This window comes from Pyrgilauda ruficollis, unplaced genomic scaffold, assembly GCF_017590135.1.
Source record: "Pyrgilauda ruficollis isolate IOZ18807 unplaced genomic scaffold, ASM1759013v1 scaffold25, whole genome shotgun sequence".
Classification (NCBI taxonomy): Eukaryota; Metazoa; Chordata; class Aves; order Passeriformes; family Passeridae; genus Pyrgilauda; species Pyrgilauda ruficollis.
The window spans coordinates 16,893,207-16,921,032 of NW_024523822.1; the positions used below are offsets into that span (position 1 = coordinate 16,893,207).

At 41.6% G+C, this 27,826-nt stretch overlaps 1 protein-coding gene across 2 annotated transcripts in view; it reads right to left on the bottom strand.

Annotated features, from left to right (window-relative positions):
* Positions 1–2,917: 2,917 nt before the first annotated feature.
* Positions 2,918–27,826, bottom strand: part of SNTB1 (syntrophin beta 1) — a 112,397-nt gene continuing 87,488 nt past the window's right edge. The window contains exons 4-8 of one of the 2 annotated variants that reach the window (XR_005955415.1): positions 17,303–17,442; positions 10,520–10,716; positions 8,850–9,040; positions 5,675–6,325; positions 2,918–4,240 (exon numbers count right to left, since the gene is read on the bottom strand). Coding sequence is in view for 1 of the 2 variants with exons in the window: in XM_041470819.1 (XP_041326753.1) it covers positions 6,233–6,325; positions 8,850–9,040; positions 10,520–10,716; positions 17,303–17,442 (621 nt within the window). In the remaining variant the exon portion in view is untranslated. Of the gene's footprint in view, positions 6,326–8,849; positions 9,041–10,519; positions 10,717–17,302; positions 17,443–27,826 lie in introns of both variants that reach the window. The other variant, XM_041470819.1, reaches the window with a different exon arrangement.

Here is a 27,826-nt window from a genome sequence, read left to right on the forward strand (position 1 = left end):
GGAGAAAATCAAAGCAATAGTGGTAATGAGGATGGTGAGAGCTGGAAAAGAGCTAGTGTGCTATGCTGAAATGTAAGGAAAAAGAGTTTCTAGCTGTGTTGCAAACACAGTAAAACACTAAATTTGGCCTCAATTAGTTTAAGTCCCTGGCATGTACCTGGCTGGGACTAATGTAATTATTCAAGTTAGTATTTTGTTGAGATGAGGAGTTCCTACTAAGCTTTCTGTATTAAGGATTTCCTATTTATCATATAAATTAACAGGATTAAAACTGATAGAGATGCAGGGCTATTGTTTGCTATATTACCCTGGTAGGAAAATAGATTAAGCAATACAAATGTAAATGAAATGTAATGTTGTGAAAAAATAATCGAACTAAACCATGTGGAGGTTAGACTTAATACTGTAAAATCTATGCTTTCTGTAATGAGCCTTCCTGATTTTGTGACATTATTCTTTGCTGAATTCGATTTGGTGTAAAGCTAAGCCCTAAGGAGGTTTTTCATGTCTAAGAGGATCTTGAGTTCAACTGTTCTGTTCCTTTGTTCCCAAGTTTACCAGTCCTGAACTCTGCAAGACCTTTCCTGGGGGGGTGTGTACTTGGTTTAACTGAGCTGCAGTAGGAGAGCTCCGGAGTTGTTCTGCTGTGACAGTGGGCTCTAGTGAGTACTGTGTGCATCTAAGCCCAGGAGAAACATCACTGCTTGTAAGATGGACTACATTTGTCTGCACACACATCCACAGCATCCCAGCTTTAGTGACTTGGTGAAATAGAAATGAAATGAAATGAAGAGAGTTATTTAAATAATGATTTAATAAGTGCATGCACAAAATTACTGTGTATGGCTCACATTTCTTTGCATTCAATATAAAAACAAGAAAGTAATCAAGACATTAACCTTTCTTCCCATCTTCTAGTGAATCAGGAAAGTCTCTACTTCCAGAGAGAAAAGCTGTAAGCTGTAGCCTTATCTCTTCAGCATGAATGCCGATACTTTTGTCTGAATACTAAAGCAAGCCACTGAAAGTTGTATTTTCTACTTAATTTTGGCAAGTTTATATATTTGTAATTAGAAAAACTTTGTAGCTAATAATAATACATAAGTTGATAAGTAAAAGTACAGAAGCTCTACATTTCATAAATCCTTGAGGCTAGCTGCCATGAGCAAAGAAAATACCTTCAGGAAAGTAATTAATACTTTGAACTGCTTTTCTTGTACTTCAAGTAGAACCCAATGGTAATTGGTTTAATTAATTCTGTAGACTGAAAGACTGGCCTGAAATAATCAGCAGGAAAGCAGTTAGGGAAGCATAAGAATTTTGATGTATTGGTTTTCTGCACAATTCCCAGTGCAGAACTAATACACTGCTACCCATGTCTCATTTGCTCTTTTGTTTTGGTGGCTTTTGAGGACAAGTGGTAGCTGGTTTATTATTGTGGCTTAATAACACTGTGCCCCATTTGAGCTGTGATAACTGTCCCTGTTCATGCTCTTAACCTACAAAAAAGTAGGCACAATAATTTGATCTGGCCCACTGTAACAGCACTAAACCAAATTATTTTACATCTGTTGCAGTTCCAAAAGCCCACTGAGAGTTCCTGCAGCTTGGCTGATACGCTGTAACTTAAGTGATGCAGAATGTATCCTCTCCCTTTGCCTCTGAACTTCAAATTATTTCTTGTTTGTGGCTGCTGAACCCCAAATCCAGTCTGCCTTACGCATATTTTGGGTGCTTGCTTTCATGTTTCTGCAGCATGAAAGGATATAAATCATATTCACCAGTACACATTTGTGGTTTACCCATAATCCTATATAATAAGCACATAACATAATAACATTATTATATGTAGAAGCATGTTATCCATCCACATTATGTGCTTATATTCCCCCCAGGACTGGGGTAAGACAGCACTGATGTGGTTGCAATTACTTGGTGATGTGATTACTTGTAATATTGCAGCAATTACATGGTGACTATCACTGGGCTACCACAGAACTTAGCTTGGGTACTAATGCTTCTCCAAATCCACAAACTTTTGTCCCAATTCACAGTTCTCCCTTGGAACTTGTTTTCTAAATTTGTTTCCTAATGCCCCTAATTATTTACACAAGCACAGATATTCTGATGAAGGAAAAAAAAATGAATAGCTAATCCCATGTGGGAAAAGCAGGTGATTATGTTCAATTATCATCTCTGTTAAATATTTAAAATGTTTTTCCCCTTATTCTTTTAAATTAAAAAATTGCCCTGGTTAGTCTGGGGGTTCACTTTAAGCAAGCAGGCTGAGTTTCTCAAAATTTTGCAAGCATATTATTAGTATCTGCTCTTTAAAATTGAAGCCATCACTGAATTCAAAAGTGTCCATAATATACACAATGTGTGTATATATATAAATACATAATATATACTGTATTAATGGTCTCTCTGTATAGTAAATAGATTCAGTAAATAGCTAGTTATCAATCTGCCAGTTTGACTTTTATGGAAAATAACATAAATTTATAAATCAATGGTAGTGTAATGATCTGGAGCACATAATTTCTTTAGGCTCTGATTCTGCTTCCACTGAAACCAAAGAAGCCCAAATTAACTTTTAAGCATGGGTAAGAGGACACTGAGAATGCTCTCAGGTGGAAATCAGATCAATCTCCCCTTCAAATCAGCTGAGCGTCCCAATGCAAAGAGCTGGATGGAGCGTGCTGCCATGTCCTGTGGGAGGAAGAAATTCTAACATTCTGCAGAAAGAAAACACTTGTTCTGTTCTTTGCAAAGGATCAATTCTAATGGTGTTTGTGGTGGTGATTTGCTTAGTAGCATGTCAAGAGTCTTGTTCTGATTTCTAAAGTACCTTAGGAGAGGTGCTGGTTCCATTTGAAGGGCAGGACTGTTAGAAACACCAGTGTGATTCCCTGAACACAATCAGATCAGCTTTATTTTTTTTTTAACAAACACTTTACATCACATTTTTCCAATAGCATTTTTGCTTCAATATGTATCCCAATCTTTCTCATGGTGAAGCTGCTATACAAACTTTCTGATAAGACCATTCCATTTATAGTAATTATTTTATGAAAAGAGTGAAACTCTGGGATATCCCTTTTCAGGCTTTCCAAAGGCTGTTCTGTCATAACTTGGGTAAGACTGAAAGAAAAGGCTTAAATTCCCACAGTTATCTTTTCTGTTTGGGCCACTAAGTTAAGAATTAAATCAAAGGAGAAAAAAAATTGTTTTCCCATAACCATTCATAAGAGAAAAAAGGCACGTGTTGGCCTCAGTCCTTGAATGCAGAAGCTTGAGCAGAAATTTCTGCTTTTTCTTAATTTTTTATAAGTCTTCTGTTACCACCTAGTCCAGTATAAATGACAGAAGAAGCATTGCAACTTCAGCAGAGATGTCTGAATGACCTGCCCTGAAACATTCCTGTGGGATTTCAGGGTTTCTTTTTTTAATTTTAAGTTTTAAAGTCATTCCACCAATGCAATTAACAGTTCCCTCCAGTAACAGAATTCTTAACAGAAGCACTGAAGTTTAAATGTATTTCTCCCAGCCCAAAACCAAAGGACAGCCTTCCAGATAGTTTGTCTGGATATAAAGTAAGCTCACGTCACAAAAATCCAATAAATGACTTTATTAAATATATTCTTTTCCTCTAAAATATAAATATTCACTATACTCTTATAAATGTGGGGTAGGTTCATATTTCATTTGTCTATCCCATCCAAATATGAATCAGTCCAAAATCTGAAAATGAAGAAATAGCATCTGTAATCATCATTAATTTTTTCTATAAATATATATAATATGAATTTTCTTTGCAAACTGCTTAGTTATTCACTTAGACTTCATATAGTACTGAGCACCTTAGATTACATTTTGTGTAATTTAATTGTTGGCACTAATATAGGAATTTGTAATATTTACAATGCACATACATGTTAGGTATAACATTCCAGTGATTTGTAAGTGTTAAAAGGAAAAAGGGAATAGTGCAGTATAGTTTATATATGTATTTAACCTACCCCCCCAGCACTTTTATAGAGCCTATCTCCAAAATTTTAAGTTGTACTTTGGAACAGCAATAAAAATGTCCTGAACTGGTTTTTAAAGACTTGACAGAAGAGCTTCCTTGGTAAGGTGACATGAGCTCCTCCTCAGAGTCCTGTCCCGCTGCGTACCGACTGCTCTCAGCTTCCCAGATCTCTCCTAGAAGCTTCCAAGCCCAAGGAGTCCCAAGGAACTGCCACAGAAAGTTGTGTGAATGGCAGTGGTCACTAAATGAGAAATGTCCATCTGGAAATTACTGGTAAGTTAGGAAACATGTTACCCCTTGTTAATTTACATGAGGAATTAATTTTTAAGTGCAAGTACCATGACAATAAAATGAAAGTGCAGAGCTGGGTGGATCTCTCCCTGGCGTGTGAGAGGTCCTGGGAGTGGGGCTGCTCTTCCAATGGGGCATTGAGCTGTTCTTCAGTGATTATTTTCTGTATTTAAGAATTCAGCCCATCATCCCAATATTCTAATTTGTTTTGATGATTAAGATATCTATGGAAATCACCATGTTTTTCCGCTTTGAATAGACAGCATGACTTATGCTTAACTCAAACTTAGCTTAAAAACAATATGGAACCAAAATGTGTTTTTAATTTTCCCTTTTGCTAGCCAAGTGATGCTAAGTTGAAATCTATATGCTTTCTCAGGAATAAAAGAAATGTTGTAATATGAAAACTGAGCATCCACAAACACTGAATATATTACTTCCTGTCCTTCAAAGTATGAATTTAGGGCAAAACTCTAAAAATAGACAAAACCCCACACCTGTGTGAAGCTGTTCTTTTTAGAAAGGAAGAACAACATAAGTGGCATCTCTGTTTTGCTTCTTCCTATTGCCAGCAGATCATGTGATGCCAGCTTCTTATTTCCAGGTGTGAGCTGCGTGTGTCATCTCTGGTGCTGAAAGTCAGTGTTCCTGCCTGCTTTTTGCTGCTCAAGTAGCTGTGAACAAGGCTGAAACTCAGTGAATCACTTTTTGAGTCACAACAGTAAGCTGTGGTGCATAGCAGTCACCAGTAAGGCGACTGGGCATGGAGATGAACATCTTGTATTTCCCCAGCAAGAAACCTGGTCTTGCCAAGTCATGCCCATAGGAGCAGTTCCATGTCAAGGAGTGCAGCTCATGTTCCTGGCCTGGTGTATGTTTCTCACTGTTGTGGAGCTGCTTCAATAAATTTTTCACAAACTCATAAAATCAAGTCTTCCTCCTTCCCCATATTTGTTCTTCTGTGAAGACCACACAACCAGCCTTGTCTGAGCAAAGGGGGTGACTCAGTAGGGGTAGGAGGACAGAATCTTAGTATGGCTTTCTACTGGAAAACTGCCATGGAGATAAACTGGCAGAAGCATCATCATGCCTCAGAATGGATTCAGGTAGCTTTTACCTGAGCTGAGGCTCCCAGATAGCTGAAACTCATTAAGATACTGTGGGAAGTCACTATAAAAATGCATCCTGTGTTCATTAACAAAGGGCCCTCCTGCCTGTGCCCCCCTGACAGCTGGCTTTCAGTTCCATCCCTATGGCTGGTCCTGCTTTGGCTCCATCACTAGGAATGTGGGTGACATGTGGTTACTGCTTAATGTGAAACTGCCCCTGGGGGGACCCTCCAGCTGTTACCTGCCCACAGCTGGATTGCTTCAGCGTGTCCAACTCAAAGGTGGGTATTTGCAGGCTCTGCTGGGTGTTCATGCAACGGCTTCTGGCAGTGTTCCAAAAGAAAAATCTGTAAGAGGTACACAGATTATAACTGAAAGAACCTTTTACTTTCAGGTGACGGGACAATCTTTAGAGGATTTCTCCCCAGCCAACCTTGGCTTGCATCACAACAAGTGCTCGTCTGCATAGCCCTTTGCTTTATATAGACAAGTACATTGAAATAGGCACAATTTATGATTCTGAAACATTTACATGTATGGTACTACACGCTTTTATGGTCTCGTATGGGCTTTTAAAATCCCATTATTTACAATGAAATCCCCCGTCTTCCTTGTCATGCCATCTCTTTAGCTGGTCAAAATGAAACCTAGGCCTCGGAGGACTGCAGAAATGACCAATGCCCAGTCCTGAGTGCCAGGCTGGTGTCTGCTTGACAGCTAGGACAGGTTGCTGCTGTTGACTGTACTTCAGATTAGTGCGGTGACCTCGTCTCTCTTTGAAGAAACAGATGGATCCCACTTATGCCACCAAGCCCAGTCTCGTGATCTTTGCTGACAGGAAGGAATGAATGATGAAAACAATTGGTTTCGGACAGGAATGAAGGTCCAGTTGCTGAAAGTACAGAAAAAAAATCAAGCTGAGAATTATAGCTCAAACAAGAAATCATTTACTGACTACTGAAACTGCTGTCTCGTATTTTAAACAGGCTTCTACTAATAACAACTCTTCTCTACACCATATTGTTTTTCCTTTGCATTCAGCTGCAAATATTTAGGTTACTAAAACTAATAAGCATCTTGGAAGCAGGTGAGATCCTGGTGCCTCTGGCCTTATATCACCTGGGTGAGGAGCAGAAAACTGAGTCAGATTCTGCAAGCACTTTTTCAAGAGGCTCAACCCCATTTCTGCTTGGGATGGTGGTGGGACTGCCCTGTCTGATGCCCAGTGCATCTGCTGTTGGTGCAGCTGAAGTACCTTCAGCCAGTGCCACACAGCTGCTTCTCTGTTGTCCCAGCCAGCAGTGAGACTGAACTCAGACTTTGTTTTCCATAGTCATGGCTCAGATTATCTCACCATGCACTTGCTAAGCATGACAGGCTTGTCAGTGTGTAGAGGACCAACAACAGGGTCACATCAAAACAAACCACATTTGCCTTTTGTGGTGGTGCATTCCACCCTGCTTCCTCCTTTTTCCAGACTGCACTGCAGTCTGAGAAATGTTCATTAGGCTTTGGCCTTGAAAAGGAGCACCTGGGCTCATCCCTTCTTGAGCTTATCAGAAACACTGTCTGCTCCCAGGAACTACTGCTGTCTAGGGAGTTCCTGTTTTCCTTATGAACAACCTTGGAAACTCCTTGCCTGGACAGCACAACATTCCTGTTCTCACACTTTCAAAGAAAGTGCTGACCCAAACTGTGGCCAGGATGAAACACTGTTAGGACTAAAGCTGACTCTTTAGGGACCCTATAAACAGCTGTCCAAAATGAGACCCTTGGAGCTCTCCTGAACTGCAGCAGGCTGTGACAAGCACCTCCCTCTGAGTGGGGCCTCTCAGAGCCAGCGAACTCTCAGGTTTGCTGTACTTGGAGGAACACCAAACAAATCCTGGGCTGGTACCCTCACTCCTTGGGGCCTGACCCTTTCCCTTTTGAGAGATGCAAAAGCATCCAAAGTGAGTGTTTCCCTGACCTCTGAGGGGAATTTTTCACAGGTACTTGCTTGCACTGACTCTTTCTGTCTGTGTGCATGCACCTGTGTATATGCTTTAGCAAATCTGGGAGACATGCTGTTTTCTTAGATGTTTAAGAACCTTACATATCTCAGTAAGTGAGGCCTGTAAGTAAGGTTAAGTCATAAGCTGTAAGCTAAGTTAAAGGCTGCTGAATGTTGTTCTTCTATTGAGTTGCTAAGTTCAACTTTGAAGTCATAAGTTGGGTTAAATACTGTTATTCCTCTGTTAAACTGTTAAGTTATAAGTTAAGTTAGGTATAAATTAAGTTGTATAGGTATAAATTAGGTATAAATTTAAATTGTTAAGTTTAAGGTATAAGTTAAGCTAAAGTACTGTAAAGTTTGAGTGCTCTTAAATTTTTAGATTATGTTCCTTTTTATCCTTTCCTTCACTATCCTTTTGATACACACACCTTAACACACACACAAGCCCCACAGATGGTTCTCAATTCATTTGTGTTTTGATTGCCTGAATTTTGATTGCCTGGTTTTGTTGCTGCTCTGTTTCCTTGGTGTGCCTTAATTGTCCTGGTAGGCAGTAAAGTGAATCTTGCCAACAAACTCTGTCATGCTGTTGCTAAATATTAAATCTGGTTTTTGCTGATAGCTTTGCTGCTGATTTTTTAAGCAACCTCAAACACTCATTTGTAACACCTTTCCAGCAGTCATGAATCAACTTTATTGACAGCTAGTAAGAAATTCCCTTCAAAGCGTGACAATAAGCAGCTTGCAGAGTATATGTTAACAAAGATGATGTTTAGAATTAAGTACCCACCATGTTTAGGAACTGCTGAAAAAATCTGTGAGGGAAAACTATGTTTGCATTCATAATTAATGGATTTAAAGTGCTCATTGGAATATGAGCTTTATTTTTAGGCATTGTGACAGCTTAGAGGCCTATGCAGACAGTTTGCACAACATCTGTAGCTTTTTTTTTTCAGCAACTACATGCTCAAAACCACCTAAAACACAGCTTGTTGTCATAACATGAAGTCCCTATGTGTACACTGGAATTAATAAGGTCTCATTCCTAAATTCTTTCACCCTCAATAATTTAAAAAAGTGAAATGGATACATAAAAACATTTTAACATCTGTCTATTTAGAGGTACGGTTTGTTCTAAAATATGACAAAACTTTAATCTCTGTATGGTTTTACAGTTTTAACTGTCTTCTTAGTTTATCTCCTTCTAAAGCCTGATCATCGTGCTGTGCTAGAAAACAGTGTCTATATACTGGTACTGGAACCTGGCACTGGCCAACTGTTAGAATAGAATAAAGTATTTCAGTTGGAAGAGGCCTACAGTGCTCATCTAGTCCAACCTCCATTAGTTCTTCTCCACCCCCACAGCCTGTAGGACTAAAGAGATGGTAACATGCATCCCTTTGCCAAACACAGTACTTACAATTTCTCCATCTTTTTCTCCAAAGTCTAAATAAAGCATCCTGATCCCATCATCTGAGGACATTTTCAGTTTTTCGTAGGGATATTGTGCAATTGTCTTGGAGAAGGCACCATCTTGTGGTTCAGTTGTAAGAGAGAATCCATGTTCATAATGGATGGTCAAGCGGCACTCCTGGCTTTTGTATGTGCAAGCTGGAGAAAAAAAAACAAAATTTAGTCTCTCACATTCTTAAAAGCAGTTCTTCATGTTCCATCATACATCTACATACTGACAAAAACCAGTACACTTAAGTTTAAGAAGGCTCAGACTGGTGTTTCCTCCTTCCAAACCTTGACAAAGCCACAATTACTCTTCTTGCATCTGACAGACACAGCCAGAATCAATAAACACAGCACACAATGCATGAGAAAATTAGGACCTGTAAAGGGTTTCCCTAAAGTATTTTGACAAAGATGAAGACACTCCTGAGTCCTCATTAGTGTCATGGTAATTGAAAAAGGGCCCATTATAATAGCTACTGCAGCAGAAAGTCTGCATCTTCCCCTCAGCTCTGAAACAGAGGCCATGATCCAAATTAAAGAATGAAGAGTTTTGGAGTTCACATCCCAAATTCACTATTCCATCACCTTCTTGGAGCAATTCTACCAGAAGGATCCTTGGCAGTGGGATAAAAGCACTGTGATAAAAGAACGGGTTTGATGCCCTTCTTTTGGAAAGAATGGCATCTATGTCACGGTGCTGAGGAGACGGACCCGTTCTGGAGCTGCTTCCCCCTGAGCTCTCTGGCTGGTTTGCACATCAGAGACCCTCACAGAGCATCGAGCTCCCTGGGGCAGCTGGGGCCCAGCAGCTGACAAGCAGCCAGGTGTCTCTGCCTGAGCTTTGAGAAAAAAGAACTGCCCTTTGGCATGGCTGGATTTGTGCTTTGGCTCCTGCTCCCACATTTTTAGCAAATGAGTGGAGGTAAAATTCAACATTAACAGCCCTGCCAATTGTAGGACTAGCAGGGGAAGGACTGCAAAGCCTGGGGGCACTCAGGAGAAAGGCCCAGCCTCAAACCCCAGAGCCAAGCCAGGCTTGCAGCTACCTGGCCAAACAGGGCATCACTCCAGAGCATCTGCAGCCAAGTACTTATATTCCAATTGATTTTGCATGTACAGAAGTGCTGAGAAGTGACACCCTGATGTTCAGGGAAGGAAATTACTGTGGTTTTTTACTCTCCTCTATTGCGTAGGGCTGGGTCAATAAATGACCAATTCATTCTTGTGAATGTGCCAGTCCTCTTCTGTCTCCTCCCTCTGCAGGAGAAACTCCTGCTAGGCTCACAGGAGTTTCCTGAATCTCAGAAAAATGCTCTTTTCTGTGGCTTTCTGGACAAACCTCTGACAATCATTCCTCTGTGACACGCAGGCCTACATGACTGACTACAGACTTGTTTCTGAAACAACGTGCTGAAAACAAACCCAAAAGTCAGCATGACAGTGAGTGTGTCACTGGACACAGGTACCACAGCAGCTGGGACTGGCTCAGAACCTGACAGTATTTTAAACAAGTAGAATCCTAAACATGCACATTTTTTAAGTAAATCACCTCTAGCAGAAGGAACTTGAACCGCCACGAGTGTCACGGGAAGGGTGTGGAGGTGTGGAAATGCTGCAGGTGTTACTCACATGTGGTGATTTCTGTGATGAGCTCTGCAGAATTGTGGCAGCCCTGCACTACACTCCTCGTCCACAGTGAGAGGTCTCGACTGGTCTCAGTCCTGAACAGATGAGTTTCAATCCCTTGTCTTGTACCGGTACGGGTTGCAAAAGACAAATCCACCCCTGACTTCGGTGAGCCTTTTCCTGGGCCAGAATGAACCAACCTGCAATTGGATTTGAAAACACATCAGGAAATTCTAACAACAGTGCACTGCACCAAAATCCCCACCTGAGCACAGCTCTGCACATTCCTAATACACGTGGTTGGGAGCATGAGAACTCGCATCTCCTCTACATTCTCTCTCAGAAGAGTGAAGGTCCAAGGCAGTGAGCACAGAAGCAGCTGGACACACAGGTAATGACACGGATATCCCAAAATTACTTAATGAATTGTACAACACATCCCTTTGGATGAGGAACTGAGAGAAATTCCTGACTGATCTGTGGTGATGGAATCTGGTTGACAGATACAAGTGCTGGCTCAGATGAGGCAGCTGAATCCAACTTCCACGGTGAAGCAGCATTTGCTCTAAAGCTTAAACATCTGCTGTCAAATTCAATGATAAATGCTGTTGAATAAAGTATGAAGCTCTGTAAAATATGTACATGCCAAAGTACTGTCTTGTACTTACTTTTCCCATAAGGAACCTGTAAAATGCAAAATGTTGCAGCTACTTGTAATCTGAAATTCTCTCACATTTGTCTGCAATTAACATTTTTTTTTTTTGCCCAGCATCAACAGCTGATCTCCTGTGGCCAGGAAAGGTCTGTTCACCTGGGCAACCAAAAATAGCAGGGAGTATTTTTGAGTGAGAAAATCAATACCTCACAAAAATTAATTCTTCCTTAAATCTGCCCTTTTATGCTGTTTTTCTCCCTCGAAAAGTATGGACAGTCAACACAGAATTCATTCAGGGACACAACACTGATACATCTGAAAAGAGTGATCCAGGGGAGCTCATCACTCTTTGAGATTCAGAGACCAACCCTCAGAGGCAATCACAAAATGAAATTTGTCTGAAAAGCTTATTTCTGCCTTGTGCCTTCTGTTTTTCTTTCTACAGGCAAACAATATACTTCATAGTAGTCTATAAAGTATGTGGCATGGTAGTAGAACACTTGTACTAAAGGAAAAAACATGAGATTAAACTAATCTACTGAATGCTAATTTACCCTCAAATTATTGTTTGGCATCAGCAAGAACAGTTACCTGTTAGCTGACACTGTACGGGTATGCCACCAAACAGGAATGTTTTAGTAGAAAAGAAAAAAGCAGAAAGGAAAGAAAAAGCACAACTTTAGCTTTTCAATTACTGAAACAGCAGCCACAGGGCATCTGAAATTTTCCCCAATTCCCTGACAGTCCATGCTGACATTTGGGATGCACATTGAGGCAAACAGATGCACCCCTCTTTCATACCCCACTAGAAGGTTTGCAAGATTTGTTCATGCTCAAGTTCATGGAAACTTTCTTTTGAGCATCCCCCTTGATTTTATGATCCCAAGAGCTCCTGGGAAGCGAGACACAGAACATCCTGGTCAGAGATGCCCTGCCCTGTGTCTGGGTAGGACAAGAAGGGCTTTTTCCCCTCTGGAAAAGCTGAGTTAATGCCTCACCTTTGATACTAAGGGCCTCCTAGCTCTACTACAGGCAGGTTTTGCAATTAGGGACTGAGTGTCAAACAAACAACCCAAAAACTTTAATACCCTTTCATTTGGTGTGAGAGGGTGCAAACTCTGAGGAGAAGCTACGTCTTGATAATTAAGTCAGGAATTAGGGAACTGAAATCTCCAGTGCCATCTGCTGCTGCCTGTCCCTGGGTGGCCACCCAGGCACAGGCATGGCCACTGCTCTCATGCTGCCTTTGGCTACTGGGCTGTGAAAAAACAGCCTGGAAAATCACATCAAGTTTGTCACTAGGAATAAAACTATTCTGCCTTTTTCCTGGATCATCTCCTTTATGCAGTGCTCATCAGCTGTACTAAAAATCATTTTCTATTGCTTATGTTACTGAATACATAACAAACAGATGGTTCCAATGTTTGATTTCCTCCCAGAACACACAGCACCACCACCCACTCCCCCACACCTTCATGCTGTATCCATAGTACTGTATTGTAGGTTTTTCAGCATATGGATAGAATGAAGATGTACTTTACAAAATAAAGTATGTGAACGCATCCAGCATGAACACTGATTCTTGCCTGCCTTTTCTTATTATCTCATTATTAAAAATCCAGTCTCACTATTTAAAAATGCTTTTCCATCAAGCAACTCCAGATCATGCTTTGGAAAGTCATGCACTTTAACTTGAACTAGGCAGACATGCAGGAGGACATCTGATAGTATTTATGTACCAGCTGTATTTGGGTACAGGTCAAAGGATGCTCTAATAAAGTTGCATTAATGTGGGCCATTTCATTTACATAGAAGGTATTTTATCCTAAAGACCACAGAGATACCTTAAAAGGCAAAAAATAGCCTTAGAAACCTCACAGAAGGCTTGTCCTCTCTCCTGCCTCCCATCACCATGACCGCAGGGGAGGCTCTGTGTGTGTGTGTGTGTGGTGTGTGCTGCACCCCAGAGCCGAAGAAGCACCCCAGGGCCGGCTCTGGTAATATTCACCCAAGCCCTTGAAGGTTCCTGTGCTCTGTGGAGGTTTCTGGGGGAACCTGCGAACACCCGAGCCCGGGAAGGGAGCGCCGAGCGCCGAAGGCTCCTGCCGGCAGAGGCGGCGCCGCGAGAGGGCAGGAGAAGGCCGGGCACGGCCGGGCCTCGCGGAGCGCAGCGCCTGGAAAGGAGCCCCGGGCGCGCTCCCGGGAGCCGCGAGACACTTCCGATCGTCTCTCATTTCTCCCTTGCCTCTTATTGCGGGGACCTCTTTAACGTTATGCTTTGCAAACGTGTGATAGCAAGATGGATGTGTTCCAACATGGAGTGCTGGTGCAGGGTGAGAAGCTCTGGGAGCTGCATCTCATCCTGATGCTATGAGAAGAGTTTCAACAATTTACTGCAGCGGCCAGATCTAATGGTCTCTGCAGAAAGGACAGTGAAACCAGCACTGGTTCAAAGGAAGCCTTCAGCTGCCCACTTGAGATTTAGCTCAGAAGAGACCACGTACAAGTGCATCAACACTGCGGTTGGAACACCACTGCCATCTGACCTTTGCTGTGGCTCCCTGACTTAGCAATTGAAACCTGCCCTGGAATGGCTGCACTCCTTGGAAACCTGCGCACATTCTCAATCCATCTGCACGGAGGCACCCACAGCCCGCCTCACTGCCTTGGGAAGAGAGGCAGAGAACTTGCATAGCACCCCGTACACCTTCTCGGGGCTCTCAGGGCACCCAGTGCTCTCTGCCTGTCCCACTGCCCACCTCCGCAATGACTAATCAGTGCCCAAACTCCTTTCCCATTTTTTCTATGCCATTAGCTATCAAACTGCTTTAATACTTTCTGGTTACAGACCTCAATTGCACACAAAAGCTTCTTACCTGATCTTTAATCAGAGCCCAACATGGGCTGCTTTTTTTTTTTCCCCTTTCCTTTCATATCTGGCTACGATAGATAATGGAATTTGATTGCAAACATATAAGATGTAATTACTTAAGCCCCTTTCCCATGCTAGAGGGAGGCACTGTTATTCAGGCATAAGAAAACACTGAAACAGAGATTATGACAAAAAGGTCCTTGGAGTCAGGGCTGTGCGCCAGCTGCTGTGCCTCCCCGTGCAGAGATTTAAAGGAACAACTTAAATCTGATCTCAGTTTTATTTGAGCTATTATTTATATTCCATGAAAAGCTAGAGAAGACTGACTGGAAAATATTTTTAGGTCTCAATGGCATCAGCAGGTTGCAGCCAAACTTATCAGCAAACAAGAAGGGCATGTAGAAATTTTGCTGTTAAAGGACTGTGAGAAGATTGTAATCCTTCTACCATTTTCCAATTTTCTCTGCTCATTATGTCTTGGGTAGATTAAGCATGACTCTGTACAGTATGTGGCACTGAAGTTTTCCAGTTTCAGCAGCTTTTTAAATATGCATTAGCTAAGCAAAAATGTTTTCCCAAGGACTTATAAAAATCTGAAAGATGGGAGCAACTATTACAACATGTGCTCTGCAAACTTTCCAGGTGAAAAGTTCTAAATTGCATTGATCAATGCACAGAGGGGATTAAAAAACTCATCATGAGGAGGGGAATCACTGACCAAGAATGAACACAGCAGTCAATACCAAGAGAAAACCTGCTCTGTTTTTTTGTTATAACTGTACTTAGTGTGGCAGATCATAAAAGCAGAACCCTGCAGAGTTTTAATCAAAATCATCCAAAACAGGAGGTGTAATGATTTAGGGACTCTGTCCATTATGGAATCCATGGTATATGTGTATTTATCACATTGTGACTCCATCCTGACCTCCAAATTCTGTATAGCTGCTGTCTTTTTATCTGGGTGTTACATTCAGTGATGGTAGTAAGAAATCACAGAAATAGGGCTGGAATGGTTGTCAGGAGGTCACCCAGCACATCTCCCTTCACAGAGCAGGGCTAACTGTGCTGTGTGTCACCCATCCTTCAATGTCCCCGTGATGAGGATTGCACACCTTTCCCAGAGAATCTAAACCAGCACCTCACCAATTCCCTGCCACAAGTGCAGTCAACTATGCCCTGTTGTGCTCAGGAGGGATCTGGAAAAGATACTCCCCTGTTCTCCTTGTGTCTTATCTTCATATCTGAAAACTATTGACATGTTTTCTATGGACTTCTCTAGATTAAACTACTAAGGTTTCTTAAGTATTCCCGTTCTGATAGTGTTTCTATGTTATATATTTGCATTGCTTTCTTCTAGACCTTCCACAGTTAACTGGCATCTTTTTGGAAGTGCAATGCCTCTCATGAACATGCAGTATCACCCGAGGCTTTACTCCTTCTCCGTAGTTAGATATCATTACGACATCTGCCCAAAATGCAATACTTCTGCTATAACCCAAGATTATTGTCTTCATTTTCCCCTCTCAAAACCACAACACCTTAGATTGAAGCAACTTTATCACAGTGCTTGGGTGCTTCCTGGCAGAGCAACTACTTTGTTGCTCATAATCCACCCCAAAACAGCAGAGGTGATTGATTATTCCCCAGCACTGAACTTTGCACCTGTCCTTTCTGAACTGCATCCTGGCTTTCTTACAGACCATCCTGGCTTTCTTTCTTCCCAGTCTGAAATCCTTCAGCAGCCTAACCCATGTGCTGTGCAACTTCTCATTCCCCTCTAGCATGAAGGCCAGTGTTTTTCAGGAAAATACCCCATCAGACAAGGAGATGGCCATCCCCACCCAAGGCAAGGCTGTCTGCTATCCAATCTGGCCTCTTAAGAAAAAATAATTAAGTAATAGTGCCCAAGATGTGGATTTCATTATTTGGTGCAGTAAATTGGTCTCAATGGTGATGGGAGCAGGTGACACTCAGCAAGGAGTTGTCTTTACACATGACAACATGTGGCCAGGAAGGTGCAGGGTGCACTACAAGACACCCACTCACTTTAGGGAGGATTTGAGCTCATGCAAAAATGAAACCCTGAAAAAAAAGGGAGGAAATGCATCACCTTCTGCTGGGGTGCTATTGCTTCTCAAACTCTAACACAGCTGGACACAGGCTGCAATACTTTACCCACCTTTCACTGGGACTTGTCACCTAGAATTGTCAATTGCATCCAGCACCACACTGCATTCAGCAGGCTGCAAGCTGCAAAGCTGGTGTCTCTCACCCATGTTAGGGTAACAAAGGGGGAGTCAGAAGGTGGCTTCCCACTGATGGAACACACAATCAGTGTAAACCAGTGGGTTCAATTTTTATTTTCTTAACATAATGACTTAGCAGCGAAGCGTCAGTTCATTTGGGGAGACACAGAGAACAAAAATTAACTAACGAGAGGGCAGTAAGAGCCCTACTGCTTCTGGCCAGGGCAACCAGCCCTTCTGAATGAGAACTCATTGAAAATTGTATAAAGAGGCCTGTAGCAAGGCTGAAACAAGGAACAACAGCTCTTTCTCAAGCCCTTTGACCATACTGGCAGAGAAACATGATTAAGATTCACATCAAGAAGCACAGACAGTTTCCACTACATAAAGGCAACCATGGGAAAGCTCTCTTTGAATTAGTGTTAATGGATACCTTCAAAATAATGCAAATGCTTATTGCTAATCTATATTCAAGAATGTGTCTTCCAAGCTTACCATTTTAAGCTAAAAAAAGCCAGGAATTAATTTGCTAGAGCAGGAACAGAAGCTGTGCTGAAAGTGTCTCCATCAGATGTAGAACCCCCCAAAAGGCCCGTACTGGTGGTGCAGAACTGCCACACCAGAACATTCAACTCAGGGTAACAAGTTCATTTTTTTCAGCCTGGAGGAGCAGCTGGAAGTCAGAGTGTTTCTGCCTAGCTCACAGGTCTGCACACTGAGGAATCTCAGGAGATTGAGCTCTCAGCTTTTTCATCACTCCTGTCTTTGTATCCAAGTTAAGTTGCCACATCCAAAATCCCAGTGAGTTTCTGGTTGTCAGCTTCAGCCACAACTTGAAATGGAGGAGAAGAGAGGAGTTAGGCTCAGCACATCAGCCCACTGAAGAAGAACCTGCTTCTCCAACCACAACAGTTCAAGTGTGACTACAGCTGTGTATCAGCTACACCTGCTCCTGGCTGACTCAGCTGTTCCCACTGCTCCTGAAAGCTATCATGATTGAAAAGCAGAGGTACCTGGTGGCAAGCAGGGGGTAGGTATGCACAGGGCTGAACCAGGCTTCCTTTATCCGTGGCATGCTCTCATATATTAAGAGGTCCTTCTCTGTCAAAACCACTAACACTGGCTTCCAGTGCTTCTCGTTGTCTCCTGGCACCTGGAAAAGAGCAAATTCCCAGTGAAACAACAAGAGACAAAGCTACCAGCATGCAAAGCCAGATGAGACAAACACATCAAGTTCTGGGTGAGAAAATGAACACAAGAGAGATTTACTTCCCTGGCTTTTTGACATCTTCCACCTGAATTTATAATCAGATGCAGCAGAAATGGAATAACATGCAAAGTCATCTGCTTCTACCATTAGCACTGCTATTTCCAGCCCTCCTTTACTACAGGCTACTCCATAAATGCAGTACTGGAAGAACACTGAGGTGGAGCTGGCTGTTAGTTAGCTGTGGTATGCATGAAAAGACCTTAAATGTATATTTATAATGTGCACCATTCATGTGTAGCTGGCACATTAACCTGAGTCCTGGACACTGCTGCTGCTGTTTCTGTTTAAAAAAGCTGCAACATCATCACTATTAAAGAAGAGTGACGGATAGAAAAAATGAGTGGTTTGGGAGTAGATGCTTTTTTCCTCAGCAGTTCACTTTTTTTTTGCTTCTCCTTCCTTCTAGTCTTCCAGTTTTATAAATGCCTTTATAAAGAGATCCAACCTAAATGTGGGGTTCCTCTCAAGCATTGACTTGGTGATGGGTCTGCCTTCACATTTCAAACCTTTCTGTCAAAGATGCCCAAAGACCAGAGCATCACAGCCTTTTACTGACTGCAGAATCCAGATGTGGAGTTACATTTTGCAGGTTAGATGTATGATGTTCACATGGCAAGACAATTATTGTTATGGAGACCAAGTATGGATCCTGGTTTTTACTTCTTCTACTCTGGCAGCATAGAAGTGTCCTAAAATAGTTGGGAATATGAAAGGAGTTTTATTTCAAGTAAGAATGAAGCTCTTTCATGGACGAACTAATCGTTTTCCTTTTGGTGCACATAAAGAAAAAGAAACACTGGTCCACAGTAATACTCACGGCCATGCTTTCAAACACAAACATCTTGGCTGGATACTAAAAGGAATGAAACAAATTCTGAAATTCACCAGAGAATCTGCTTGTCTTTATGACTCCTCCACTAAAACCTCTTCTGGGATAAAGAAGCAGCTCTCTGTGCTGTTCTGTGGTTGATGCCAGCTACTTGCCATGGGCATGTGTCACTGGGCACATTGTTGGGTGGAGAAACATACAAAAGGGATAGAAGTTTGGCCAGGCTGGGAAAGACACACTCAGGTATGATAATTCAGAACCACATTTGAAACACTTGTATTTTATAAAAAGACAGGCTCCCACAAATTTCTAAACTTTTAAGGGCTTTCAAGAGCAATGTAACACACCTTTACATCAGAACACAGTGTCCAAAACCAGATCTTAAACTAAGATTTTTAAGATGTATTTCTCCCTCTGAACACAGTTTTTCCAATAATCATATTCCTGTTTACAGCATTACTTGTTTATTGGTTTTTCATGTCTCTTGAAGTCATAAACAGTTCATCCTTTCAATTTCTACAGAAGCATTAATGCTTATTTACAGTTTTCTTGTGGTGACAATTTCTTGAAACACAATTGTTCATTTTCGTATAGGGCCAAAAAAAGAAGCCACAGAATTAACACACCTATTACTACACTCAGGAAAGAGTGCAAAATCCAGAGTTCTCACAGTCCATGTACCATGAAAATATTCACATGAGCAAAAAGCATCCTCAGCTTCTTAATACCACAGCTATTAACTACAGTTCACATCCCCATTCCTAGCATGGCAATACAGAAATGAGTGTCACAGGCAATGTTAACATTCAGTAAATGTTAGTGTTAATGTTAACATTTAATTTTGGACCCCCTCACCTGTGTTCTTTAACTAGAAAGACTTTAGTACATACTTTTGAAGATTTCCAGAAAAGAAAAAGGAAGATAAATATGAAATATCTGTTACCACAAGCAATCTAAAGACTAAGGGAAGCTGTTCACAGCTTTTCTGCAGAACCATCCTGCCTGTGTAGCATTTTCAATCACATGTTTTGCTATCAGGTGGCTGATCAGTCAACAGTGACTTCAGAAACTTTGGGAAACACTGTTCCGTGTAAAGGAATTACAAGAAAGAGAATAAAACTGATTTTGCCAGCTGGTCCCACAACTCTTTGCTGGACAGCTGTAAATATTAGGAGACAGAACTGTCAGCATGAATCCTGAAGTTCATGACGTGCACTGTGAAGCCCACAGCTTTACCTTAGCCCTTCCCAAGAGCAGGGTGACTGTGGAGATGTCATAAGGTATGGTCATAAGGTAATGAAGACTTTTCTCAAGAACAAGTGACCTTACACTACCTCTCCTTGTAGGATGTATCCCTGGTTTGCAGGTGTGTACTGGGAAGAGGCGAGGAGGTGAATGATGTCTGCCTGTGTTCTGCTCTGAAGCCCTCCCCAGTGAGCATGCAGTGCACACACTTTTAAACACAGTTTTTAAACCTTACTGGGACCATAGCTGCCTCACTGATGAGGAATGCTGGTGTAAGCAACACTGCTGCTATTTCAGACCTGAAGAAGGATTTGTGTGCCTGAAAGCCTGCCTGTTTTTTTCCCAAGTGTAACAGCTGATCTAATAAAAGATACTGCCTTTCCTTAAAAACCTTGAATTACATCACTGTTCCTTATTTTGTAGGGTATGGATCAGGCTGTAACAGCTGATGCCATGCTGTTCAACAGGCAGTTGGCACTTCTGGAAGGTGTCAAAGAGAACATGCTGTCCTGTAAATGGTAACAGAAAATTTTACAAAGGAGGAAGAGAGGCTGAAAAGATACCATTAGCTTACAGGGCACATTCATCAGAAATCAGCATGGGAAATTAATCCAGATCTACAAGTGTCATACCAAGCATTGGTATAATAGCAAATTACAAAGCAAAAGCAAAAAACATGCTGCTTATGGGCAGCTAAGTGAAGGATTTATTCAAGTTTTAAAGGTTTTAATATCTGACATACCATAAAGATAACATTAAATGCCTATGTAAGAGTAAATTTAAATATCATTTGAGATACATTTCAGAGGCATGGTTTTAGATAATGATTAGAGCTAGCTCCTTAGCCAGAATTTTGCAGAATTCTGGCACTTGCACTACAGTTTCTTCGCTCCAGTTCCCACTTGCACATGTACAATTCAAAGTGCATCGATCCGTGTTGCAGACAAAATCACCATCCACTCTAAAAAACTTTTCAAACCAAAGCTCTTTTTCAAAGTCAAAATTGTTAGATCAACTCTAGATGAACTACAGAAAAGTACTTACTTACTCCACAACAAAAATGAATCAGCAAGTATTTTGCTGGTGTCCTGGGCACTACTCAAGTACCTCCAAGCAACAGGTACCAGTGTTCCCCCTATGTGTCACTGGGGTCACTGCTTATATTCCCACGTGAAATTCCATTTAAAGTCAATGCAGCTGTAAATTTTTATACCAGAAGCAAATCTGATTTTTTAATTTGTTTCCTAGACATACTGTGCCCCCAGATCAAAGTCTTAAAGCACAAACTTGAAAAGGGAGAACATTTTCTAAGAAAATAAGTGCAGTGAAGAATAGGTTTCACTATTCAAAACCTCTTTGCTCCTCATTTACTCACCCACCCCATTATGTGGAAATGTTACTTTTTTCCCATATGCACTTCTTTGCTTTACCTTTCCAAATTCAGAAAACATTTAATGTGCTGCAGGGATGAAATCTAATTTTTTAAATGTATGATAACATGATGGCTGGGCTTGGGATGACACCAGAGGAGACCTGTGTTCAGGACTTGCTCAGACACAGACTTCCCCTGCAGAATCAGGCTAAGAGTTCTGTTCCCACACGGACACTGCAGTCTCTGCTGGGGTGGCAAGCGCTCCTGTGGCACACACAGTGGGAACAGACAGGAATGTGGGGGCAGACAAAAGGTGTGCAAGAACAGCTGCTGAATTCCAGTAGCTAGCCTTGGCCATCAGCCCTTCCTGACACACCCACGCTCCAGGGCAGGACTCAGGTGGCACACACAGGGCTGGGACACAGCAGACCCCGCGCACCCAGCACATGCCTGAGCTCCAGCTGCCTTTGGGTGTCTTTGCAGTGCCAGGCTTTGTTTGGGACCAGATCTGTGGTATCAAGGACTCACTGCAAGTGGTGACACAAGCTCAACACTACCTGCATGGCTGCTCTGCTCCTGCTGCTTCTCTGGCCACTGCTCACAATGTACGCTTAAGGAGTAACTCCCCTGGTACACAGCAGTGTTTCAAAGGAGCCAGCTTGTTGTGCCTGAAGTGATGGGGACCCCTGTCTCCTCCAATGGGTGTCACAGCTTCCAAACCTTTAACAGTTTTCACATATAATTAGCTGCCATAAAGATAGTGGGGATCACAGTGGAGATAAATCGTTCTACAAACTGTTTGGACCTTTGCTCTTTCATCTGCCAGGTCTCCTTTTTAAAAGGTTTTTCTTTTAATTTTGATTATTTATCCACTTTAGGCTGTCACGAATGAATGAAAATATACTTTTAATCGGTGAGGCTTACAGATAATTAAATCAGAGGCCTTGGTCTACTCTGAGAAGCTGTTGTATATTTTTGTTACATCAAAAGGGACATTTAAGTTACATTCCCTGTTTAGTAAACAAATTATAAACTGCCAGCAGACTCCACTGCAGCAAGTATCCAAAATGTGTCTTTTCAGAGACCACTGTGAAGTTAGCAAGTTTATATTTACACTAAGTGGTTTGTTTAACCCCCTTTTCCAACACCTCCTCCCAAATCCCAGACCTACACTATCCTCTTACACTGAGCACAGGAGAAGCAATCAAGAATCTTCTTGCTATTTTATCTCTTCCTTAAAATCTCTCTGTGCTGACAAGCCAGATTTGACACAGGCTGGGATATGTTCTGCTACGTATTTCTTGCCTTTTCATTGTCTTTTGATGAAGGGTTACATCCATGTTCAGAATAAATCTGATTAATTTAACGAAACCATCTTGTCAGTTCCTGAAAATAACAGCTGGGACTGAAAGAGTTTTTGCAAGATGAACAGCAGGGATGCAGAAATACATCCTGCAAACCCCAGCATATGCAACAACGCTGATCTCTGTGCGAGCTCATTTGATGGGAGGCAAATTGCGACGCAGGAGTGGGTGTAAGTGACAGCCGTAGGCAGGGGATATCAACACCTCCCATACCACATGCGGATGAGATGTGTTTTGCTGCTAAACTCTGTAGTTTTAAACAGGAAATAATGTGCATGTTGTTTAGGATTTTAAAAAAAGCTAATGAAAACGTGTCTGTTTTGTTTTTCTCTTTTTTTGACCTCAGCGGTGGCTCAAAGGTGGCTTGTGCCGTTATCAGATCTGGATTGAAGTCAGTGCACAGATGAAAATCCCCCAAAGGGCCCAGCAGTGGCTCCTGTGAACAGAGAGCGATGCGCGCGGCTGGCACCAGTGCAGAGCAGCCAGACCCACACGGGTCAGGGGGGAGCCACAGCAGGGACCTCACTGATCCAGCCCCAGCACTGATCCAGCCCCAGAGCCCAGGAATACACTGACAGCCTCAGTTACAGGCACTGCTGAGCATGGACAAGACACTCATTCTCAAGACAGGTCTGTTCAAGTCTGAACTCCTTCTCATTATCATTTAAAATGACAGGACACAAGCCAACTTTTGCCAAAATGAACACAAATACATCAACACAGCAATATTTCAAACAATGTCCTTAGTCTCTAGACTAATGGGATTTTCAAACAGCTCTGGCTCATATCCAAAGACCTCTAAATGCAAGAAAAGTACCTAAGTGCTGTGAACTCACCCATGCAAGAATGGCAGGTGATCTGAGACCTTTCCTACAGCCAAACAGGAATGCCTGATCCAAATTTTGCAATAGAAGTTTGTTTTAGAGTTTCATGAAGTCGGCTAGAATTTTCCTAATAACTCTTTAGACCATGCCCTTGGGAAACAAGCCTGGAGGGTCCCATGTCTTCCACACTACAGAGAAGATGGAGTCAAATTCTTCCTGGAGGAGCACTGCAAGAGGATGGCATTCAATATACACAAATTGAAGCAAGGGGAACCTTGATTTGATACTCAGGAAGACCTCTTCCATGTGGTCAAATACTGGGAGAGACCATGAATGGCCACCCCTCATGTTACAGCATGACTAGGCAAGGGCCTGAGCATGCTGGTCTAGTTGGGTCTACTTAGAGCAGGGGGGTTGAAATCCTTCCAATCTATATGAAATACCAGAAAAAACTGAAGAAGTTTTTTCCCTCTATGAGTGAGTCTATGAAATACCACAAAAGAAAACCTGAAGAAGTCCAGATTTGGATCAGAGAGTCATCATATAGATTTCCCCTGAGTTAAAGTTGCTTGTATAATTATTCTGTTCACATACAGTTTTTCATGCATGTGTTCCATGAATATTGCACCAATATGAATGCAGTAGTAATACAAAATAGTTATCACTCCTGAAGGGTTTTCAGGATGATTTGCCTTGAGCCTTAAATCCTCTAGAGCTGTAATAAGAAGTGCATCCTTGATCCTTCTATCTTGATGGAGCCTAACACTCTGCATTTCCATTGCAGCAGATTAAAGATAAGAAACATAAGGGAGTGAAAAACCCAGCATCACATAAACTTTATTCACTTTACCTTAAGTAAAAATATATTACACAACAACATGAGAAAAATTTAAAATCCTCATGTGTTGTCTTGACATCCACAGGAACTGATTAAATACACAGAAATCCAAGTCCAGGGGACTCAAAAAGGGAAAAAATGGTAATTAATCTATTTTTGAAATCTCAGCCATGACCCACAATCTTCCTGCTATGCATGAAGTTTGGATTTGAAGTTCCATAAGTAAGAGCTATTCTTCAGTGAGACAGGAGATTCTAACTTCCTGATAATGTCAGGAATCTTTCCAGGGAAAACCAAACAGGCAATTTGCACTGGAGATGGCAAATGCCCCACACCATTTGTTAGGACACTGATTGCTTTTTATCTTAGTTAAGCTGACCATTGTGGTTTAAGAAGTATGCTGGTGCTTCCTGGGTAAAACACATTTTCTTCTATAGCAGTGACTTCAGACCATGGCAGCACTGTGTGAAATTAGAAAAGCAGTAATTTATGATAGCAAAGCTTTGCAAATAGCAAAGGTCCACTCCTGAAATGATAGTGTTGAACCAAATTACTTCTGCAGAAAAACCTACACTTTGCTATCTTTTCTTGTTTTCATTTTTATTGCTTCTCAGAAATTGCTAGGGGAGAGCAGGGAAGGTAAGAGGACATTTCATTGCTCAAGGGCAGTGGCCAACCTGTAAGTCACAAGGACAGAGATGTAAGTCAGACACACAGGAAGGTCAGCACAGCTCCACTGGCCACTGAGGCTCATCAGGAGATAGTGGACAGCTAAAGTTCAACTGCCCTTCAAAGACAACTTGGCTGGGAACAAACCTGGACTGGAAGAGATCACATTTTTAGTTCTGCTTGTAAAAGAGGCATGGGGGAGGAAGGACTAAAGGGAGAGAAAGACCATTAACCCCAGGCTTTTCTAATCATTTACACTGATTGAACAATGAATGGAAAGCCTGAAGAGTGGGGGTGAGTACAAACCTGCTATTTATAAGCAAGAAACTCTGTAAAAGTGGAGGCAATCACATACCTCCATGATCTGTCGGCAACTGTTTGATCTGCCAGCAACAGTGTTTCACACAGCAACCTGTCTCTCTTTCAGGATGCTCACAACCACAAATTCAGGATAGAAGTGAAGATGCTATTAGCAGACACCTTTGGATCTGTTGTGTGTGCATGCATAACTTATTTGTGAGGTGTCTGGGCTCTTCAGACTGCACATGAGAGTAGCTGTAAACTTGCTTTCTGAAACATGTCTCATGAACATATCACCAGAAAGCTGCTGAAGCAGCTATCTGAAGTTTAATAAATATTTAAATAAAAATCACAGAATTAAAATGTGGTAGAAACTGTACTTCTATGATGCAGCTTAGTTTTGAGAGAGGTGAGCAGCTGTATTGTCTCCAAAATAATCACTGGACCCCAAAGCACTAAAAACCTGGTGCTAGGAGAAAAGCCTGTACTTCTCTTTAAAATGGAGCAGTCTTCTTCCTCCAGTAAGCCAGGCTTGCCCTGTGAAAAACCAAGAAGGAGCACAGCACAGGTGGGTGTCTTCTGCTTCAGTCCATGGAACTATTTTACACATAAGGATCAGCCACAGAAGGAAAGGGATTCTGCTTTGTGTTGGAGGCTTTGGAAGCTCTACCACCTCTGCTGTGCAACTGCCCAAGAGCAGATATTGTTACTTAGTGGTTGGGGAAACAGGTATGCTCCAGGATACCAGGAGCAGCCACTGACCCCTGCCATGCCCTGCAGGTTACTGTGTGCTGGAGCTGTGCTGTGAGCAGAGTGCTCTGTTCAAGTCAAGGTGAAGCACTTTTTGAGGAAGTACATTATCATCAGTGGGGCATAAAGGTAATGGTACAAGAGCAGAATCCATGTGCAGAATCCACTCACTGTCCCTGAAGGGTCTGTAATTTGCAATTGAATCTGACTTCTGCTGATCAAATGGGTTCCACATTAAGATAAATGAGTAATAATACCCATTGCCTCAAAAGATACAAGCATGTCATCTTTCAATCCAGTAAAAGTGTGTGGATTTCTAAATATCAGCTCAAGAACACTTTTCAACAGCATCCAATCAAATGTGAATGCTGGAGGTGGCCTTTTAATTTGAAAGCAGCTTGCAGTTTTTAATGATGGCTGAAACATGAAAAATGCAATTTGAAATTATTACAGTGTCTATTTGGTGAAGGACAGGTAATCATCAATGTCTACATAAAACTATAGTGACTGAAATCTGTCCCAGGAGATGTTCTGTGCCTTTGTCTACCACACTGTCTTCCCTAATATTCAATCTAAGAAATAATGGCCCATCATGACTGGTACCTTTTGAAGACTGACAGATTGAACTACTTTACTCAAGGGTCATAATAAATCACAAGTGCTGGAAGAAAATATAGTAGGGAAGCAACAGAGAGAACAACATGTTTGGTTCTCATTATGTTGTCTGAAGGACAATCCAGAATACTGTGTCATGTTAGTCTGTGTGTCATTGATCAATAGTCGGCAATACTGATAGGCTGCAATGCAACTAACGACGTTGAGTAAATGAGTGAATTCAAAAAACAATTAAAATCAACTGGAATTTTGACCATGCTGAGAAATATTTGGAAGCCTTATTAAAAAAGCAAAAATTCAATTAGAATTCTTAAAAAATTCACTTAATTTTGAAATAATGTGGAGCAGCCACAGATGTCCAAAAAATTTGGTGAAAATTAATCACAATTTGGAATCCAAATCTACTTATTATTATTTATCACAAAAAAGCCCTCATACTTGTCTTTTTTTCCTGATTTGTTTATGTACCTAGTTGTCAGCTTCAAAGCCATTCAATTATTTGAAACCTGTTTTAGAATGGTTACAAAGTCTGTACTTCCATCATCATGACAGACCTCCACAAGCTATCTAAGAAACTCAAGCAACATGCCTGTTTCAGTTTGTTTTTTTGGGGAGAGGGGTCGGGAGGACGGGGGAGAAACTTAAACATGCACTTTTCATTTTGATTTGTCACATCCAACATTTTCTGATGGGCAGGATTATTTTTTGCCCCAGACAGGCAGCTGAGCTGGCTCTGAGAGACCTCTGTTCACCAAAAGGTATTCAGTTTGCTGCACCTTGGCAGACAGTACGGAGAGCTGGGAAAACATCCAGCAGGTCTTCCTGGTGGATCTTGGCATGAGTGGATCCCAGGGTGCCAGTAAAGGTAAGAAATGAACAGCTATTCCATTCAACATCCAATTCACTTTCTTTCACTACTTAATGAAAACAAAAGTGGATTTAAAATCTTTGCCCTTTCAGAGAGTTCTGTTTGATTTGCGATTTGTTAGTTTTCTAAAGAATCTGTACAGAAGACAAATGGTATCTAACCAAAAGTGCCACTTTCCCCACTGAAAAACTGAGTATGTAATTTTTCTGTCTTCTAGAGGAAGGCAGAAATCAATCCAAGCCAGTCACTGGTTCAGAAATATGAATGCTTAGGTTCATAGAAAGAGGGCTGAAGATAGAATCATAGAGCCATATAAACATAGCATTGTTTTAGCTGGAAAAGACCTCTAAGAGCATCAATTCCCACCATTAACCCAATTCAGGGGGCTTGGTACTCAAATAACAACTGGTCTTACCATTAAAGACTAAGACAAGAAGGCTTTAAATACCTCAGCTGTTTCCTCATCCTTTGTTACTGTGTGTCCCCCCCCCACCTCCAATAAGGGCTCTCCTTAGTCTTCCTTTTTTTGCTGATGTATTTATAGGAACATTTTTTATTGTCTTTTATCACAGCAGCCAGGTTAGGTTCTACAT